The sequence below is a fragment of the Chelonoidis abingdonii genome, chromosome 5, assembly GCF_003597395.2.
Source record: "Chelonoidis abingdonii isolate Lonesome George chromosome 5, CheloAbing_2.0, whole genome shotgun sequence".
Classification (NCBI taxonomy): Eukaryota; Metazoa; Chordata; order Testudines; family Testudinidae; genus Chelonoidis; species Chelonoidis abingdonii.
In genome coordinates, this window is record NC_133773.1 from 120,677,493 (window position 1) to 120,697,587 (window position 20,095).

At 41.0% G+C, this 20,095-nt stretch overlaps 1 protein-coding gene across 1 annotated transcript in view; it reads right to left on the minus strand.

The window, feature by feature from the left end:
- JAKMIP1 (janus kinase and microtubule interacting protein 1) overlaps positions 1 to 20,095 on the minus strand; it is a 276,518-nt gene that overhangs the window by 35,239 nt on the left and 221,184 nt on the right. The window contains exons 15-20 of the mRNA XM_032791976.2: positions 17,590 to 17,691; positions 15,510 to 15,563; positions 14,584 to 14,649; positions 9,838 to 9,906; positions 6,189 to 6,266; positions 4,289 to 4,492 (exon numbers count right to left, since the gene is read on the minus strand). Coding sequence (XP_032647867.1) covers positions 4,289 to 4,492; positions 6,189 to 6,266; positions 9,838 to 9,906; positions 14,584 to 14,649; positions 15,510 to 15,563; positions 17,590 to 17,691 — 573 coding nt within the window. The remainder of the gene's footprint in view (positions 1 to 4,288; positions 4,493 to 6,188; positions 6,267 to 9,837; positions 9,907 to 14,583; positions 14,650 to 15,509; positions 15,564 to 17,589; positions 17,692 to 20,095) is intronic.

Sequence of the window (20,095 nt, forward strand, 5' to 3'; positions counted from 1 at the left end):
TCCACGTCGAGTTGCTTTCAACACTTGGTGAAAGAAATCCATCGTCTACATTCACAAAAAATCTGAGCCCTATTATTACTTGCATTCACTGGTCTCAGGCAGTACTAATTATTGGGAAGTCTGAGGTCGCCATGATCACCAACATCAACCTTGCCTGTTTACTTCAATTAAAAATATTAAAGAGGTTCTATACAGTAACTATAATAAGAATCGATGTCTGTAGGACACCCACGCACTATTCAGGGAGGCCTGAGAGAGCTTTCTTTACCAGTGTGATTTTGCCCAAGACAGACTTCTGTTCTGTTCCATTCCTATACTTCTTAATTATTACAGTTAAGCACTCGATCATTGATGTACAAAGGCTACTCACCCTAATTTGCCTTTATTCTGGGATCTTTCCTAAAACAGCACAATAGACCTTTCAATACCTTACCTCCAGTCACGGCTAACTCTTCCAATGTTTCTGTTACCTCATACATATCCGTTCACTTCCTGCACCAATAGCTCCAGTTCTCCATTTTGTTACCTAGGGCTCCTCGCATTAGGTACAACATTTTAACTTTGGATTGCGCTTCACTGACATTCTTTATCCGTATGCACAGACATGTATTGTACCACCAGCATCACCTGTTAGTCTGGTATGTACACTACCCTTCCTCCTTATGTCAATTCTTTGGTCCACGGTCGTATCCCCTCTTACTTTGTTTAGCTCCCTCTCCAGGTTAAATTAAGCTTTATTTGTATAATAAAAGAAACTGATGTTTTGACAGGCAAGCTCACTGTAAGCATATTAGTTGGGAGTAGAGACCAATTCCAGATGGTTACGCTAGAGCCTAGCTCTGCAAGAGTATAACATAGAAATAATCCATATCAAGGGGAAAGAAAATGTGTCTGACGAAGTGGGTATTCACCCATGAAAGCTCATGCTCCAATAATTCTGTTAATCTACAAGGTACCACTGGACTCTTTGTCACTTCTCAAGAATAGGGTGATGGGCCTTGAGGCGTATTCAGGAGTGTTGGTGATACTCCTTCCTGCACCCATTTGGTGTTAGGAGTGTGACGCTAGCAGACCGGGTTGTAGCTCATTCCACAGCACCTGGGCCTCACTGAACATGGACAAATGTATAGCTGGAAACCAGTCTGGCTCGCCTGTGTTAGTATTTTTAAAACAGAGGTTAAGTTGAAAAGAATGTGTTTAGTATTTAGACTTTATAAAATGCATGTAAGATGTTGCATGTATTAATCTTACATATAATATCTGTATCCCATGTTATAAGATAATATTTAAGAGTTTGCTCTTTAACTATAAAAATGTTCGCTAAGACTGTAAACCCCCAAGATCAAGAGAGAAGCATTACCAAGCATGAAATATTAGTTTACCACAAAACGTGTCATCTCCTCCCCAACAAAAGAAGGCTTATAGACACCAGACAAAGCATTGAGGAACATCAGTGGCTAAAAGACTTTGTTGATTGCTTCCCCCTTGTTTTGAAGAGGGTATGTGCACAAGCCCTTGTGTCATCACAGCTTGAACACTGAGGGTAGGGAATAAATATCCCTGCTAAGGAGAAATTACCATCACTATGCTGTTTGGAATTCAGAAAGGTCAATATTTCAAAGCATAAGCAAGGGATCCTCAAGCTGCTCAAGCTAGGGATAGCCTTAAAGGACATATAGAGTGTGCATATTGTGACAGACCCAGACCAGTGAGGTACAGGAGTCTGGTACAGGGCAAATACACTGATCACTGGATGAGTAGTTTTCTGTTCCCTGAGTGACCAGAGCAGGGGCTGCACTGGAGTAATCAGGAACCTGCTAGAACCAATTAAGGCAGACAGGCTGATTAGAACACCTGCAGCCAATCAAGGCAGGCTAATCAGGGCACCTGGGTTTAAAAAGGAGCTCACTCCAGTCAGGTGGGGAGGAGCCAGAGGAGAGGAAGTGTGTGTGAGAAGCTGGGAGCAAGAGGCACAAGGAGCTGAGAGTGAGAGGGTGTGCTGCTGGAGGACTACGGAGTACAAGCATTATCAGACACCAGGAGGAAGGTCCTGTGGTGAGGATAAAGAAGGTGTTTGGAGGAGGCCATGGGGAAGTAGCCCAGGGAGTTGTAGCTGTCATGCAGCTGTTACAAGAGGCACTATAGACAGTTGCAATCCACAGGTCCTGGGCTGGAACCCGGAGTAGAGGGCGGGCCTGGGTTCCCCTCAAACCTCCCAACTCCTGATCAGACACAGGAGGAGTTGATCCAGACTGTGGGGAAGATCACTGAGGTGAGCAAATCTGCCAATAAGCGCAGGATCCACCAATGTAGAGGAGGAACTTTGTCACAATATATAGCAGCTATCACCTCCTTTTGGAAACTAAGATTGTAACTCCTTTGTGTGTGCATGTTTACCTGCTTTAATCTTGTAAATAACTCTTATCTCTTTTTCTTAGTTAGTAAATCTTTAGTTGTCATTATAGGACTGACTACAAGCATAGTCTTTGATTTGAGATCTGTGGAGCAACTGATCTGGGGTAAGTGACCGGTCCTTTGGGACTCGGAGTAACCTGAATATTGTTATGATTTTTGGTGTAAGGGACCATCTATCTCAAAGGCAGGCTTGTCTGGGTGGCAATATAGACCGGAATGCCCAAGGGGACTGTCTGTGACTCCATGTTAAGGCTGTTCTAGTGCTTGAGGAGTTCACACTTGATACTGTGTTGGTGTACTGTATAGAACACAGAACTGGTTTGTGTCCTGTTTCTTAACAGTCTGCCTTGAGGTTGGCACTCACGGTTGTAAGCCACTCTAGATAGTTTAATGGCTACATTCAGGGCTAAGCAGGATTTGGTCCCCTTGAGAGTTTTCCCAGCCTTCCAAGGTCAGAGCACCTCCTATTCTCACCTTTTCCAGTGGGTACTGTTGGTCTGCCTTGCTGCTCAGCTCCCTTGGCCTCTACTCTGTCCACTACCTCTCCCACAAATCATGGCTGAAAATGCCCTACCCAGCTTTGGGCTCCCACAGGCAGAATCTGCAAGAATTGTTTCAGAACCATCAGGCTCATGATTGTCTCCACAACCACTATCACTGGGCCACTACACATGGACATAGTCCTCATGAAAATGGCTCAGTCTGGAACAGGTGAGGATATGCCTCGAATCAGCTCCAGTCTATCTAAAATGGTAGCTTTTATCTCCAGGTCTGAGCCAGACTGCTTGTCACTCAAGGCTTGGTATACTGCCTGGGCCTCTCCTGTCAGAAATGATGCCACTTTGGCCACCCAAGTTGACTCCTTCCAGCTGGCAGCACTGGACACTCACTCAAAGGTGCAGAGGAAGGCCTTAGAGTGGGTCATCTTCTGAAACCAACTTCACCTACCATGGACAAGGCTACCTGAGCAGCCCTCTCCAGGACCAGCAAGACTCCCTGGAGCCCATTTCTCCAGGTGCTTCAGGAACAGTTTTTGTTGACCCTGCAGGAGTTGTGGCTGGCTGTTGGGATGCCAACAGGTGGATGTCCCCTCCCATCCTATCCTATTAAAAAACCAAGGGGGGTATCCACCAGGCAAACCCTGCTAGCCATCACTTCTGCCACTATCCTTTTATAACTGCTTGCCTGTTCTCCTCCACTTTTTCTTATGCTGCCTCATCTTCCTCTCAGTTCCAGAAGCCGTCTGCCTGCCCACATTCTCCACCATGTGTAGGGCTGCCGGCCTATCTTCCCCAGCCCAGGAAGGAATAACACGGCCTCCAAGTCTCTTTCAGACCCTTCCTTCAGGGCATGGTTTATTAACTTAATCAGGGGGTACAGAAGCCTTTCAATCTGCATCTCTCCCTGTTCCAGGGCCAATCACAAAAGCCAGCCTCAGCTCTCAGCTGACTAAATTCTCTCAGCCCTTTATCCACCTGATCCCGTATCAGCTGGATTAGACAATCAAACAGGGCTGGCTGGCCACAGGGTTACTGGCCCTTAAAGGTGCAGGCCACCCTCTTACAATGTTCTATGCAGGCAGACCCTGTCTGTCCATGGAGCCCCCTTGAAGTCAGCATAGCTCTGCCCACACGGAACAATTTACAAGATGGAGGTCTTTGACTACAAGCTCTATGGGGCAGTCCATTGTATTTTGTGTCTGTATAGTGCCCATGCGGTCCCAATTCTGATTGGGGCTCCCTGGAATGACAGCAATATAAATAATAAGATTCAGAATAACTTGGCAAGGTGACAGTGATGTGATATTCTTGTGCTGGTGATGATGGTGACAATGGTGGTAACACTGATATGGGGGGAAGGAGTGGTGAGTTACCTGCTGTGCCTGCTGCAGCAGTTCCATGCGCTCATGCAAGATCTGGCTATCAAACTCGCGGCTCTGCCTCAGGATCTGCCTGCGTACCTTCTCCACCGCAGCTCTTAAATCCTCCCTCTGCACTTCATTCAATGACTCACTCGCCCACCTTCCAGGGTCCTGCTGCAGAGCGTTATATAGCGTGGCTTCCAGCTCCTGGATTTTCTAATGCCAACCCAAATCACACACAAACAGGCGCATGTTTGAATACAGCAGGCAAAGAAACCAACACAACAACAACAATGCTTGCAAGCCAAGCTTAACAGAGAGGAAGGACACAATTAGAGAACAGGAAAGCAGCACTCAAGTGAGCAGCAAAGAGCATTCCATATACAGTGCACATGTTCTTATGAGACTGTTTCCAGCATGGGCCTTGTGTTCTGTTCAGTTTTATGAGTGCTTTGTTTAATTTAACCAGAGTTCACAGTATGTGTTGGGAAAGACAAAAGATTCAGCGTTTTCCCACATGCCCAAGTTTTTGTTCAATTCACAACAGGGCCCCACTGCCAATTCTGAGTTACAAGGTTAGTGCCAAACGAGTGTTTTCCCTCATTGCAGCTGGTTTATTAAATCAGCTCAGGGAATAAAACTGTTTACAAGGCATCAAAAAGAAGAACTGCAAATGATATAGTAACTTAGTGCAAGTCAAGAAAAAGCCTGTCACTCATTTCTCTTTCACTGACCCTACAGTTCTAATCTGCGGTTATTCCAGGTTTCCTTCATTCTCTTTGTTCTGAATTGCCATAAGCAATTCCAAATACTTGTTTCTCAACGGGATCAAAGGTTAAAGCACAGAATCAGAAATTTCATCAAGTAAAGAAACACCTGTGTTTTCTGGTCTGTCAGGGTATTTGAGGGCTAGGGCACACCAATAGATCTTTTGTTTCTTGTTAGTTTCTAGTCAATTTTACTTTCAGTTTCTCATGCACTAACCAAATGCAGCAATATTTGGGAGACGAACAGCAGAGAATGTTAAAATCCAAACAGAAATCTATATTCATCAACTAAAATAAGACATATTATTGCTTTTACAATTAGGTTTTGTATGATCATATGAAAGAAAACCATCCAGAACAACATTATTTGGATCTAAACTATCTGGCAGCAACCCACTAAACTTCACACCACCTTTGTGAGGTAGGTATTTGTATCCATTTTACAGATGCATAAACTAAACTGAATGGATTGCCCAAGGTCCATGGCATGGAATGGAACCCAGGTGCTCAGTCTCCCAGTTATCTCCTTTAAACACTAGACCACACTGCTTCCCCAAGAATCCTTTTCCAATTTGAAATGCCTACAATATGTAACCAATTCTTCATGCCACAATACTTCTGTTTCTTGAGGTTTTACTCCACCTAATGAAGCTGAGTGCACTGATGTGCTAATTCAGAGGACTTCCCTTATTTTGTTGTTCAACCTGAGAAGACCAAAGCCTGTGACTTTATTTAAGAGGTTAGAATAGATAGGATGGAAAGGATAGACATCTCTGGGTTTGGAGAAGTTAACGGCAAATATTTACAAATAGCTGGAAAAACAACATTTGAAATGTTTTATAGTCATTTTCTGCATATTTTACTCATGATCACTGTGCACACTGTTAGCCTATCTCTAGCAACCAATCCTACCACCAAAATGTTGCCTTTGCATATTTTAGAATAAAATGCAATGCAAAAAACTTTACAATTCCAATTATTTTAACCCATCTCCTGTGGCATCTATCCTCCATGTAAGTAATTTTTGGTTTCCTAATCTGGCAGAACAAAAAAATGATTTAAAAAAGAACCCTGTGTAAATTTTTGTCTTCTGTATTTTATCAAATCTCATCAAGCATGAAAATTTAATGACTGTTCTTTCCTACCATGTAAGCCTGGTCCAGAGCTTGTTTCCTGTAGTCGAGTTCTTCCTCTAAATAACCCTTCTGTTTACTGAACAGGTCCTGAGCAATAATAAAAACAATGGAGAGTTTGTTCTTTATCCTAACTCATGAGGAATCACAAAGTTCACCTTTTTTTTCTATGCAATCTCTCAGTCACTTTCACCTGAAAGCAACTGAGAACCTAAAGCCAGGGGTCATATTTATTGTTAGGGTATTTAAAGTATTAGATAGATGAGTATTTTTTTTAAACCATCATATTAACTATGTGTATCTAGAAAGCACCTTTCATTTGATGATCTCTAAAACATGGCATAAACCTTAAGGGCAAGATCCTGCCTTTATCTGACAGAGGCACACACAAAGGAGGGAGAGGAGGGTGAAGCATGTCCACCATACATGTAGTACAAGAGCCATTATTTACACAAGGCAGGCCAAGAGAAGGGAGAAAATCATGTTGTTAGGTGCACTTCACTGCTCCTTTGAAAATGAGTAATATATGCCCCAGAAGGGTTCATGCTGGAGGCCTCAATCTACGTACTAGCTAGCCGAGTGTGTAGCTATGTACTTTAGTCAGTAAACTGTATTTGAATTAGGAAATGGGAGGACTACTTGATGTGGAGTTCAGGACTCCTCCTCAGTGCAAGGCAGAGATCCTGCTCCACTGCTAGCATAGAATAAAAAGAGGGTCTTTATGCCCTCTGGTTTTCTGTCAGACTTGCTTCGCAGAGGGCAAGTTTTGGTTCTAAACGTCACACTATCCCTATAAAAGTAGGTAACTCTAATCTGAGACGGGTAAACTGAGGGACAGAGAGGTTAAGGGACTTTGCCTACACAGTTGCAGAAGCTAGTATTAGAACTCAGGATTTCTGAGTACTTTTCAATCACTTGAACTCACTCACCCACAGTAATAACACCTTACCTATACATTGCTATAGCACAGTTTTTCCTGACCAACTGGGCACAAGGTGTTTTACAGGCCACCTATATATTATAGATGGATCATATCTGCTGTCACTGAAATGCTGAACAGCTTAGCATACCATGGAACTCAATATCCAAAACTGAAGCTATAGGAAGACTATGAGTCTTAGAATGAGATTCCAAATAGTTAGAACTTAACCAGTACGCAGAGGCCGGGAAACTTGCTCTTGGAAAAAGTGCTCTGGAGCTTTTAATGAGCACAAGTAAACACCATAAACAGGCTGGAAAATACTAGCTTTACATCATTCTTTTTGTGGTGATGGTGCCCATAAACAAGTAGTCCAGAAAGCGGAAAGGCAATTTGGTCAGACTTACCATTTATAGTCATTCTTATTTAAAGATAAACTTTTGTGTTTTCTCAAGATATGGAACAAAAAGCAGTTTAAATAATATAAATCCATGTACCTTAAGATAAAGGCCTTTTAGCTTTCATTAAAAATACAAAATGGGCTGATATGTGTATGTGTATAACAAAAGGCTTTTAAAAACAGAAAGCTTTGCCATTCTGGATAATCTATGTTAGTAGCAGAACCACTCCAAAACATAGAATGGTATCGCTAACAGAAATTATTGGCCTATGTCAATAGCAAGAAAAGATGTTCAGTTTGACTCTGAGTCTTGTTTGCATTTACTGGGCCAAATTTTGCTTTCAAATGCAATGCTCAGTAATGTCCATGGGAATTGTGCACATAAGAATAGGGACAGAATTTGGTAATTAGTAAACAGTAATTAGTAATAAATCAAAATTCCTGTTTGAAATGTTATTTGGCTTAAAAGAAAACTGCTCAGCCCAGTAATCTGACAGTCTGAAGAGTCAGTAAGCATAAAAACTAATTATAATATATATTGTTCCTTGTTATTGGAAGTACCCCAGCCATTGGAACAAGCCATTGCTTTTTACAGTGGCAGCATGGAAGTCAAATATGGGAGCCTAGAAGAAGGTTCCATGTCATTTTCATTCTGATATAATCCATAAACATTTAATGTTTTAAAACTTTATTAAACACTGGAGTTCTTTCAACGATCCATGACCCAATATAAAAGCAGAATGGGAACTTACTTCAGTCTTGGATGCTGAATGTTCATATGGCAATGGCACAATTATTGTTAATTATTTTTTCTATTACAGGAGCACCTAGAGGGGCAAGATCCAGGCCCCACTGTGTGCTGTACAAACATACAATAAGAGACAGAAGAGTTTGCAACCTAAATAGACAGGAGAAAGGGTGATAAGGGAAACAGGCACAGGGAGGGGAAGTGACTTGCTCAGAAGTACACAGCACGTCAGTGGCAGAGCTAGGAACAAGTCCCAGTCTAGTGCCCTAGCCATGGTACCACACTCACTCACAGGTAACATCACCATCATTGAAGCAAGGGGCCACTACCAGCAATAGGAGTCAGAAATTGCAATAAGGACGGGATTTTCAGAAGCACCCGGCATTGGCCTAACTCCACTCCCAAAGGAAGCAGTTAGGCCAATGGTAAGCACTTCTGAAAATCTCACCGTAAAATACAGTTTCATATTCATTACACAATTTATGCCGGGCAAGATGTGACTATTGCTTTTGAGACTGACAGATTGCTGAGCTGAGCTTGGTGCCAACATACTCAGAAGTTTGAAGTGAACATGAATTACAGATACCACAGATTGCAAATGAAAACATGTATATGTCAAGTTAGAGAGAGACACGACATATTTGTTCTAATTTACTTTTTAGAACAATCTAGTGTTTTCCATTTTTCCCCCTAAAAGTATTATTTTTTTTACATTTTCCAACTCAGAGTTACAAATACAGTAATTCTTGGTGTAATACAGATAAAAGCGACCACACCTTGCATTACATGAGCATTGGCATCATACCCCATTCACAAAGGCAGTGCACCAGGCAATGAGCCAGAAAAGCCAAATACTAATCTTGGCACTGACAGCCAAAGGCAAGAAAGTCACTTCACCCATCAGCCTCAGTCTCCCTTTCTGTAAGATGGGAATAATGTTGTTTATGTATCTACTGGGAAAATGTATGGCAAGGTTTAATCAGTATTTGTACATCAATTGGAAGATGAAAAGCGCTACATGCATGATAAATCAACAAAGCTAAACATTCATTCAGAAAATCTTCATACAACATACAGCAAAAGGAGAGCTTAGTATCATATCAAATTTGTAGTGAAAGACTTAATTGCACTTTGGAATTCATCCATCCTTGAGAGGGAAGAGAGGTTAAGACAAAAAAGTGGAAGCAGGAAGAGGACTTCATTATTTGAAATTACACACCATAGGCCAAATTAATCCCTGGTGCAATTCCACTGAATTTGATTCCAAGACTCCAAAGAACCTGCTGTTGCCAAACAAAATAAATACATAGAAACCACACAGACAGGTTTCATACCATTTGCTTATTATACCTGTTTGTGTGGTATTTTGCAGGTACAGCCATGTTTCAGTCTCAGTTTAATTACTTTTTTCTCTGCACATCAAAGGCATTAGCTATTAAACAGAGTTTTATAAATCTATTCCTGACAGCACCATGCAGCCATCCCCATTACAAAGAAAACAGCAACAACTTAACATGTCATTGTATTTACAGACTTCTCTCTGAAATGCAGTTCTAGCTGAGCAAGTGACTTTTTAAAAATGATCATTTCTCACCTTTTCATTCTCCAGGTCCATCATCTTCTGTGTCAGTGCAGCTTCTGTTCCCTCTATTTGTTTTAGCCACTATATGAACACGGCACGAACAAGAGGAATAGAAAAAGATGAGAATACAGCCTTTGGAAGAGCGTTATTGAAAGTGATGTAAGCTAATTTGTTGATAAGAGTGCCAGTTGCATGCTTTACTCATCCCCACCCCAATTAACTGTTCAGCTTTTTCAAACTACAGATGAATAAATGAGGAAGAGGGAACTGGGAAGACTAATTATGAGTGGAGGCTGATCCTTCCCCCTCTAAAGTCCTAGGTTCAAATGTGATTGGGGTCAAGAAAGCAAAATTAGTTGATGGTTTCACCCTTGCTGTTCCCCAGGCTCATTTGTCCACATCACAAACCCACCATATGGTGTCAGGGCCCAACCTTGCAATCCTTTCTCATGGTAACTTAAACCAGTGGGAGTATTTGCATGAGGAAGGATTGCAGAATCCATCCTTTATTTGGCACAATTCACAGCATTTTCTGGGAGCAAGCTCGTTACTAGAACAAGAGGGGCTCTGAAGGTGAACAGGGGCGTGTGCAAGAATTTAAATTTGACCGCTTTTGGAGGGGCATGTTCTGTGTCCCCACTGCAGCCCTGGGCCCAGAAGAGCTTGCTCTCCTCACTCCAGGTCCAGGGCTGGAGGAGTTCTGTGTCCCCTGTGTCCCTGCTTGCCCCTGCCCCACTTGGGCACTGCCCTGGAAATGAAGATTAAGATGGGTAGGGAGAACTGTATGAAGAAATTCATGCAGTGGCTACCATCTGATCAATCTCTCATTATTATGCTTTCAAAATGTGACCAAAATGAAAAGAAGAATGGTCGTTCCATTCCAACTGTAAGACGATATATAGAGGAAACCACAGTTTTGTGCCTTGAATATTACTGATGGCTAAGAGCATGCTAACATTCAGCTTTACGGGTTGTCAGGATGGATGGGAATTCTCATTCTTGGTCATGGTTTTATTTTGTTTCATTTCTTCACTGGGTTACAGGACTCCCTTACAGCACAGTCTGGATAATTTTTTTTCGGTAGGGCCAGTTCCCACTGAAGTCAGTAGGAGCTTCACCTTTGACTTTAGCAGGAGCAAGGTTGGGCACTTAGAATATTAAGTAGAAGAGTTTTGGGGAGAGTGATGAATCTTTGTTAACTTTTGTTTAAATAGCTTGATTTCAGTCTGCTATGTGAGGTGATTTAGGGGTCTATTGATATTTAAGGACAGATGTTGGGCCAATAAAACATATTACCTCACCCACCTCTGTCCTATATATACATACAGACACACTAAGATGTCATATGTTTTTAGCTGATAGTCATTTCTTTCCTCACTACCTGGAAAGACCTAACTACAGAATTCTGCATTTTCCTGCTAGCACCTGAGAACAGTAACACCTAAGCATTCACCATGCATGCGGTGTTTGGTAATGAGAGCAACTCAAACGATTTACACTTGTGACAGGATCAGAAGGAAACTGTTTGTACAGTAAAAAGGAGGGGGGAAATCTGATTTCTGATTTAAATGGCTCTGTGATTGAAATCCAAGATATCTGTGATTGTAATATGCTTCCACAGATACATTTTAACATGCAGAAACGTCAGCGAGTTACTGATGCCTCCATGTATTAGGAGGATTTTCTTGTGCAGGGGTGGGCAAACTACAGCCCAGGGGCCGCATCCGGCCCTCCAGATGTTTTAATCTGGCCGTTGAGCTTCAGCTGGGAAGCGGGGTCTGGGGCTTGCCCCACTCTACGCAACTCCTGGAAGCAGCAGCATGTCTCCCCTCTGGCTGCTATGCGTAGGGGCAGCAGGGGGTTCCGCACACTGCCCCACCCGAGCACTACTCCCACAGCTCCCATTGGCTGGGAACTGTGACCAATGGGAGCTGCAGGGGCAGTGCCTGCAGACAGGGCAGCATGCAGAGCCGCCTGGCCACACCTTTGTGTAGGAGCCAGAGTGGAGACATGCCACTGATTCTGGGAACTGCTTGAGGTAAGTGCCGCATGGAGCCGGCACCTCTGACCCCTCTGACACACCAACCCCCTACTCCAGCCCTGATCCCTTTCCTGCCCTCCAAACCCCTTGGTCCCAGCCCTGAGCACCCTCCTGCACCCTGAACTCCTAATTTCTGGCCCCACCTCAGAGCCTGCACTCCCAGCTGGAGCCCTCACCCCCTCCCACACTCCAACCCCCAATTTTGTGAGCATTCATGGCCCACCATACAATTTCCATAGCCAGATGTGGCCCTTGGGCCAAAAAGTTTGCCCATCCCTGGTCTAGTGGATAGGATATGGAGCGACCTGGGTTCAATTTAATCTGCCTCGTGCCTCAGTTCCCCATCAGTAAAATGGGAATAATACTTCCCTGCCTCACAGGTGCGCTATGTGGATTAATTCATTACTGAGTTTTAGTCATTGATTGATTGTGAGGCACTCAGGCTACAGAGGTGTAAAAGTACATAGATAGATTCTCACGTTAAAATCAGACAACCTGTATGTTAGTTAGAAGGACAGAATCAAACACTCCTCCTTTTTGAACAAGCTAATTGAACAGTAAGACTTCCACAGAAGTCCTCCTCTTGTCAGCTGAGGACTGACAGAAGTACTGTCAGTAGGAATAGTTCTTATGAGGTAACCAAAACTAGATTTTTTTTGCAGAGGAGGTGTAAAAGATACCTGCTATTTTCAGAACTTTGAAGCCGCTTTTGTAATTTATTTTTCTATTGTTATAAAGGATTTCCCATATTGACAAACTCAGTTTATTTTTAGAGGCAGGATTGCTGTGATTGGACACTAATGGAAATAACCTGCAAGAGGTCACTAAACTTCTATATGAGAGGGCTAGCTTGCATGACCCTTACTCTCTCAAATAGTCCCACTGATTTCAGTGACATTACCCTGGTGAATACGAACCAGCTTGAGTTCAGCCCTTAATGCTTGTGTAATTTTGCTCTTCCTTTTATCTACTGATCTAGCCTTTTACCATCTATTTTTCTCATTAGAGTTAAAATCTATGATTGTCTGTTGTAACACAGTGACAGCTACAACATTTGTAATGATTTATTCAGTTTTATTTTGTTTACACGAATAACTTGGTTGAATCATTAATCAATTAATCTGAATGGTGGAGTTTTCAGAAATGGACCTGTTCAGGCCTAGATATAAACCTATCAATGGCAGACTTATTGGGACGGGGCCTCTTCAGTAGAAAGGAAATGACTTCCTTCCTAGCCAATTTAAACGGAATTATTATTGGGTCATTATTAACGTTCGCTCTACTAATGATGTAAGTGGAGAGCAAGTTCTACAGTCACATGGAAGCGGGTGACTTGTCCTGTGGATAATATTTTTGGTCATATCCTATGACAATGTTGAACCAGTGAAGATCACATTTACTAAAAGAAAGTTATTCCCTCTTGGATCTCTCCCTTCTTCTTTCACTCGTAAGTATCAGGAGATCATAATAATCTGCTCTGTTTGATCACAGATCTGTTACTGAATGACATGGACGATTATGACACAAGAAGGAAAAGGCAGCAGGATAAATCAATTGTGTGTGTGTGTGTGAGAGAGAGAGAGAGATCATACCAGTGATTCTCAGCTTGAGAACTACAACTATTATTTGAGTGATAAATGGTTTGTTATATTAAATTTCAGTTGTCTGATGGCTACAACTGGTTTTTAAGACTCTGGGGAAATGGAGTTGCTATTTTCCAAGACCAATTGACTGTTTATATTTTTATGTTAGTGAAGACTGCCAGGCATCCTAATTGGGAGATAAATATTCTTTAGCAAGAAGTTTAGAAACTTCTCCACTTCAAACACAGCAGCACAAACCAGCTGCACTGTACTAGGTCAATGAAGTCCCAGGAGAGGACCAAGCCCTAACAAAAGAAATACTGAATCATATTTTCATAATTCTATCTTCCCTGTGTGGCACAAGAAGGGAGATAACAAGAGATGAAGGCAATTTTCAAAAGTGCTTGAAGTGTGAGATCCAAGAGCTAAAACATCATGCAAGTTAAGGTTATAATGAATTTCTCACTAACACACTGTTAGGTAAAGGAAAGAGTGGGAAGTTGAAGGGCAGTATGTATTTTTAGACCATTTGAGAGACATACATTTGTGGCTGCGTAATGGAAAGATATTGAAGCTAATTTTTCAAAAACTAGCAGCCTGTGTCCTTACAAAATAATGCACAGGTGGCACACGAAAGGAGCAATCCTGTGAGGTGCTGAGAACTTTCTTTTTTTACTGACTTCCATTGTAGAGGCTGGTATTGAGCTCATTCCAGGAGGTTTTCAGAACCTTGGAGGAGTGGGCCCAGAACAGGTCTTCATCGTAACCCTGCAAAGCACTGAGAATTTCCAGTGATGTGCTGAGCACCTTCAATTCCTCAAAAGGTCCCTGGGAGTTGAGGTTGATGGTATTTCCCAGATTAGGCTTTTTTTATCCAAAAGTATTTTACAGCTTTGTTTTATTGGCAATGTCTCTGGAGGAAGTTTTCATTTTTAAAGTTATATTTTACATGTTTGAATGTATGTTCGGGCCCTCCACAAGTACAATCCCAATAAAGCTATGGGTTATGATGCCTCCATGCTCCCATCCATCTTCATTTAACAGAAAGGCCATGCGTCACTGACAAATCATCCTTCCAGTTCTAGGATGGTATGCTCAGTGTTTCTGCTAACAAAAATCTTTACTGAAATCTACCTTTTCACAGAGGGAAAGTACAGTTCCAGCTTGGATTATTGCAACCTGTTCTTCATTTCTCAAATTCTAAAATACAAAAAAGGTGCAACTGTATTTCACATTGGACTGTAAATCCATTCTTCAAAACTAGTGAGATTGATTCTGATTTTACTGTATGTATCACAGAGCATTGGCTCTCTTTATTTTTAAAAAAACAAGCACAGAAAATATCCAGTGATTACAAATAATAAAGCTAAAGTAAGTGAATACAGTCCCCACACTTGTCAGTTCACTGCATCATTCTCACCATGCCTTGCAAAAAGAGCATGGTCTAGGGTGGTCTCAATCCAGTGATTTTTTTAAAATGGGAAAAATATCAATTCTTTGGATTGCCGTCCTAATGCAAAAAAATCTTGCACTGAAGCCAAGGGAGCATTGACAAATTAGACCTGCTATTGAACAGAGCAACATAGAGTGCTTTGAAAGTTCTTTCGGATCTCACTGCATAGAATAGAATCTAGAACCAACCCTCAAACTTTGTGGATCAGACTCAAGCTATGGTAAAATCTTTCCTGTCTAAGGTATTTCAAGGCCACCCTTTGTTGTAGAATCTAAACATCTGTGTTACTTTTTCAGGGAAACAATATAGAAAAATGAGTTAACTTATTTCCTACTCTTAATTTTGTTCTAACCTTTATTATATCATGTTTTGTGCATTCCCCATGCCACAACTTTTAGTGCCACTCATCAGTGGCCCACATCTGTCCTGAAAAACACAGATGTGACTCCCATTGAAGTCGATTCCCATTGAAGGGATTGCATCTATGCTGGCAAAAATGGATCCTAACATTTGGTATTGTATATCAAATATAGCCATAAAAAGTCCCTTAATTCATATCTGCTGGCATGCCATTCCATGGGAATAATTGAAATAAAGAAATTGTTACCCCATTATCTCCAAGGATATCAAGCTTCTTCATAAGTTCAGAAATATTCACATCCTGGAAAATATTTTTAACATTTGTTGTTTATAAAGGAGAAAACACATCATTAGATACTAATTTTTTACATGGCCTTTATGCACCTTTGCATGCAAGAAGACTCCAAAAGCTGAATGTTAGTTTTGCATCACACTGACACAAATGCTATAGTACTCTCAGTCATATCCAGCAACCTGGGTGTAAACAAGGACAGAATATGTCTTAGCATATTTAGGTTTATCAACTCACTGAAATGTTGAAATTGGGTAACAGGCTTAGAAAAAGACCTGGTTTGAGGAGAAAAAAAGTGCAGCAGATTGGGCTATTGATGTTTGTGGGACTAGTGTGAGGCTAAAGAGAGCATGAATTGGCCCATAAAGTAACTAATAACTAATGATCTTTAAATTTAATTTGTTTTAACACAATGACATGGTCACATATCGGACTTCTAGTGGCAGGAATAATGTCTGTGACTCTCCCACTAGCCTTACCCATGATTACAGAAGCCACCAAAGAAGTATGACTTTGATCCTTATTGAGGCCCATTGATTACCTTTGAAACCCCACACACAGCTAGTTTTCTCTGTACAAAAAACCAAAATCTACTTCCTCTCTTCCTTCCTACACTCCCACATCATACAAAAGAAGAAACAAAAGAAACCCTCCTCATTAGATACCCAGTCTTATTCATTGAAATCAATAGGAAAACTTCCACTGATACAACAAGAGCAGTAATGGACCCTGAATGCCCAAATCTTTACAGAGTTGAGAACCCTCAACTCCCATTGATATCAGGGGAGCTGATAGTGCTCCACATCTCATGAGAAATGTCAAGCACTTTGCAGAATTGTGTTTTATACAACTATTTTCACTACTTATAGTATATAAAAATGCTGCTTTGTATCTGTATATTGTACACTCATATTGAGGGGACAACACTGAACACCAAATTTTGTGCCACATTAGCTACTCTTGCCTCAAACTTACAAAATGTATAGGTGTTGATTATTTATTTTATTATATGCTCATCTTGGGCCTGATCTGAAGTGAACATAAAGTCAAATCAAACATGCAAAGTCTACTAGGACCATTGCACCATGGTTGAGGACATCTCACCAGGCATCGTGTAATGAAGTTCCCAGATCGGGACTGATCCTGCAAATGCATGGATCTCAGGGGTAGTGCCACAGGCAACACCGGGAAGGATGGCCAGATTGTGGTGAGACGGTGACATTTTGCACATAGTTAAGCTACTTTTTGCTTAAGATTTGACGTTCACAGCACATATAGGAATACCTCTAGCTGCTCCTAGTCTGCCCGAAAAAGGGGCCAGGTTTCTGACCCATATAGTGGTACAGGTAGTACACAGGTTTGATAGATCCTGAACTTTGTCTCAGCGCAAAGATTTTGTATGTGTCCATAAGCAAGAAATGGACTTCAATCAGCAGGCGGCGAGATCAATGGGAAAAGATTCCATTGAGTTGAATGGACTTTGTATCATGTTCCTTACACTCCAAGGCTCTGATTCAGCAAAAAAACATAAACACATTACTTCACTAAGACTTACGCAGGTGCTTAAGTGCTTTGCTGAATTAGATCCTCCTAAATACATTATACAGATCATAACCGATGATGGAAAAGTGCCACTTTTCTGACTGCAACTATACATTCAATATTGAATAAATGTGAAGCTGTCGGACAAATCAACTAATCATATCATACAATTATGTTCTTCCCTGCCATATATTTTTTACAGTTTAGTTTAAGCTACTTCTACATATCTCAAGTGACTGGCCTTCATTTCCTTTGGAGGAAGAATACTTGACAGTCTAGGAGACCTCTTTCCTCTGTTATTCATCCTAAACCCTTCTTTTCTCAGAACTTGATCATATCTTTGTCTCTGCAGAAGAAAAATATTTCTTACATCTGAACGTTGCTGTACTTTCTAAGGTAACTGTGATTTAAAGTGTTCATATGAGTACAGGGGTGTTTCTGTTAACGCTCCTGGTTGGCCAACCATTGCAAGAGCTAATGAAGCCACGTCTACCTTTATTCCTTCCTGTTGACAGAACAGTTGAAGTGCACTTCCATTGTTTTCAGGGAAGGTGGTTATATGGAGGTTAAATGCCGGTGACCTTCGTTCTCTCTCCTGAGGAAAGATTTCATTTAAAAAACAATATATGTGATTATACAATAAAGTCAGTTTCTTTCCGACTATCCCAAGTTATTCAAGACAAATCTAAATTTACTGATATTAAGAAATCCATAGATCCCTATTTGCAGTCAAAGCACAAAGTTTTCAGGCTCTTCAATGTCCTTTAAGGTTTTGTTGCAATTTGAGCACTGAAGTCCTGATTCGACAATAGGATCCATGCAAGCAGAGCCTCTGCAACATTGAAAGTAACAAGGCTCCACATGGATACACAGGTCTACTTGTATGGATCCAATTGTAGGGATGGGTGACTTAGACAGTCCTCTAAAGTATTTCATGTTAGGTGGAATCTTTTATTTAATCTATTGCTTTCATGAGCAAATAATAACTATTGTGAAGAGGCTACAGAACAAAATATCAAACAGTTTCAAATCATATTAAGACCTTGAGGAGACTGTGTCTATTCTGAAATGGCATGCATTTTTGTTCTGAAACCTTTCATTAATAAAGCTAAGTGTTAACCACCGTAAACCAGCAATGAAGTTAACTAAACCTTACAGTTCAGCATTTTAATTCCTGAAGCCCAGCAATTGACTACTCACCCCAGTTTTGTATAATACATTCTACTTTCCATTTACCATTTTCTGTGCCAAGAAGAAATCCTTTTACGTATACTACCTCTAAAATTATAACATTGTAAATATATTCAGCATATTTCATGCACTTCTTCAAAATACTGATCCATTATTTCAGTGCAATAGCTGTATTCCTACTTTCAGCATTGCTGGTCTTTTGTTAAATTTCGATGTGCTTGTGAAAGTGGCTGGATTGAAAGATCTGGAAGCTGAAGCTCTAGGCCTTATTCTAAATAAGAGTAACTGTGCTGAAACAAGTGGAATTACACCAGTGTAAATTAAATTAAAATCACCTCGCATCTCCTATTCACAAAACAGAGGTAGCATGGGCAGACAGTGGTTCTAGCTTCCCTACAACTCCTTGCAGAAGAGCATTGGCTCTGTTCTGCAGAGATAAGTATTAGTGAAGGAACAGTTCAGTTTCCATGCCCATTCCGTCCACAGCTTGGCTTCCAAAACTACAAATGAGGGAAATTTTGTCAGTTGATTTGTGAGATGGACACTTGTCCTTTGGGAAAAGGGCTGCAACCACAGTGTCATTTCACAGATCACCAAAGGATAATGAGTAACAGAGAGTCCTGTGGCACCTTTAAGACTAAGAGATGTATTGGAGCATAAGCTTTCGTAGGTGAATACTACATCCCTTAGGGAACGTCTTCACTACCAGCCGTATCAGCGGGTAGGAATCGATTTCTTGGGAATCGATATATCGCGTCTCATCTAGATGTGATATATCGATCCCCGAACGCGCTCCTGTCGACTCCGGAACTCCACCAACGCGAACGGCGGTAGCGGAGTCGACAGGAGGAGCTGCGGACGTCAATCCCACGCTGTGAGGAGGGTAGGTAACTCGATCTCAGATACTTCGACTTCAGATACGTTATTCATGTAGCTGAAGTTGCGAATCTTAGATTGATCCCCTCCCCTAGTGTAGACCAGCCCTTAGTCTTAAAGGTGCCACAGGACTCTCTGTTGCTTTTTACAGATCCAGACTAACACGGTTACCCCTCTGATACTAAAGGATAATGAGTTGGTTAATGAATTTGAAGCTTCAACCAAGAGGTGAAAGACTCCGTTTGACATTACCTTTCTCCTGATGCACTGTCTCCTAAAAAGTTTTTTTTTCTACTTATTAGTCCAATTTATAAATAGAGCCATGTCAGTAAGTGAGCTTGATGATGTTATACATATACAGAAGCAGGGATTCGATCCTAAATTGATCTAATTTAAAATGAAATCGAAGTTTAATCTTTTGGCAAATTAAACTTGTCAGTATTTGCCTGTGCTAAATGATAGACAATTAACCCTGTTTTCTAATCCACCCTAATTTTCATCTAAAAGAATTTAGTTTATCACCATGCATGAAAATACTTTCATCAACAGCTGCATAATTTTGCTAACGCAATCACTCTGTAATTTTTGTGTCTATGCACTTGTCCATCAGTGAGAGATTTCTTTTGCCATTTTATTTGCAATTTAATGAAAATCCTTCAGTTGTTATTCAGTAAATAGGTACTCAACAAGGAGAATAAATACATTGTACTGTGGAACAGTTCAGTTTTCATTTGATTCTTTAGTTAAATGTAGGATGTTCTTATCCTAAACATGCTTTGAAGAGTTTATTTTTAAAGATGTAATATGTACCAGGTTACTTTTACCAAAATTTTTGGAAAATTGTTTGTTAAATTAGCTGCAAATTTTACCTAACTTGTTCTGTATTTTAATTTAAAGTTGCTTAATAAAGTATACAGAATACAAGTTATTTT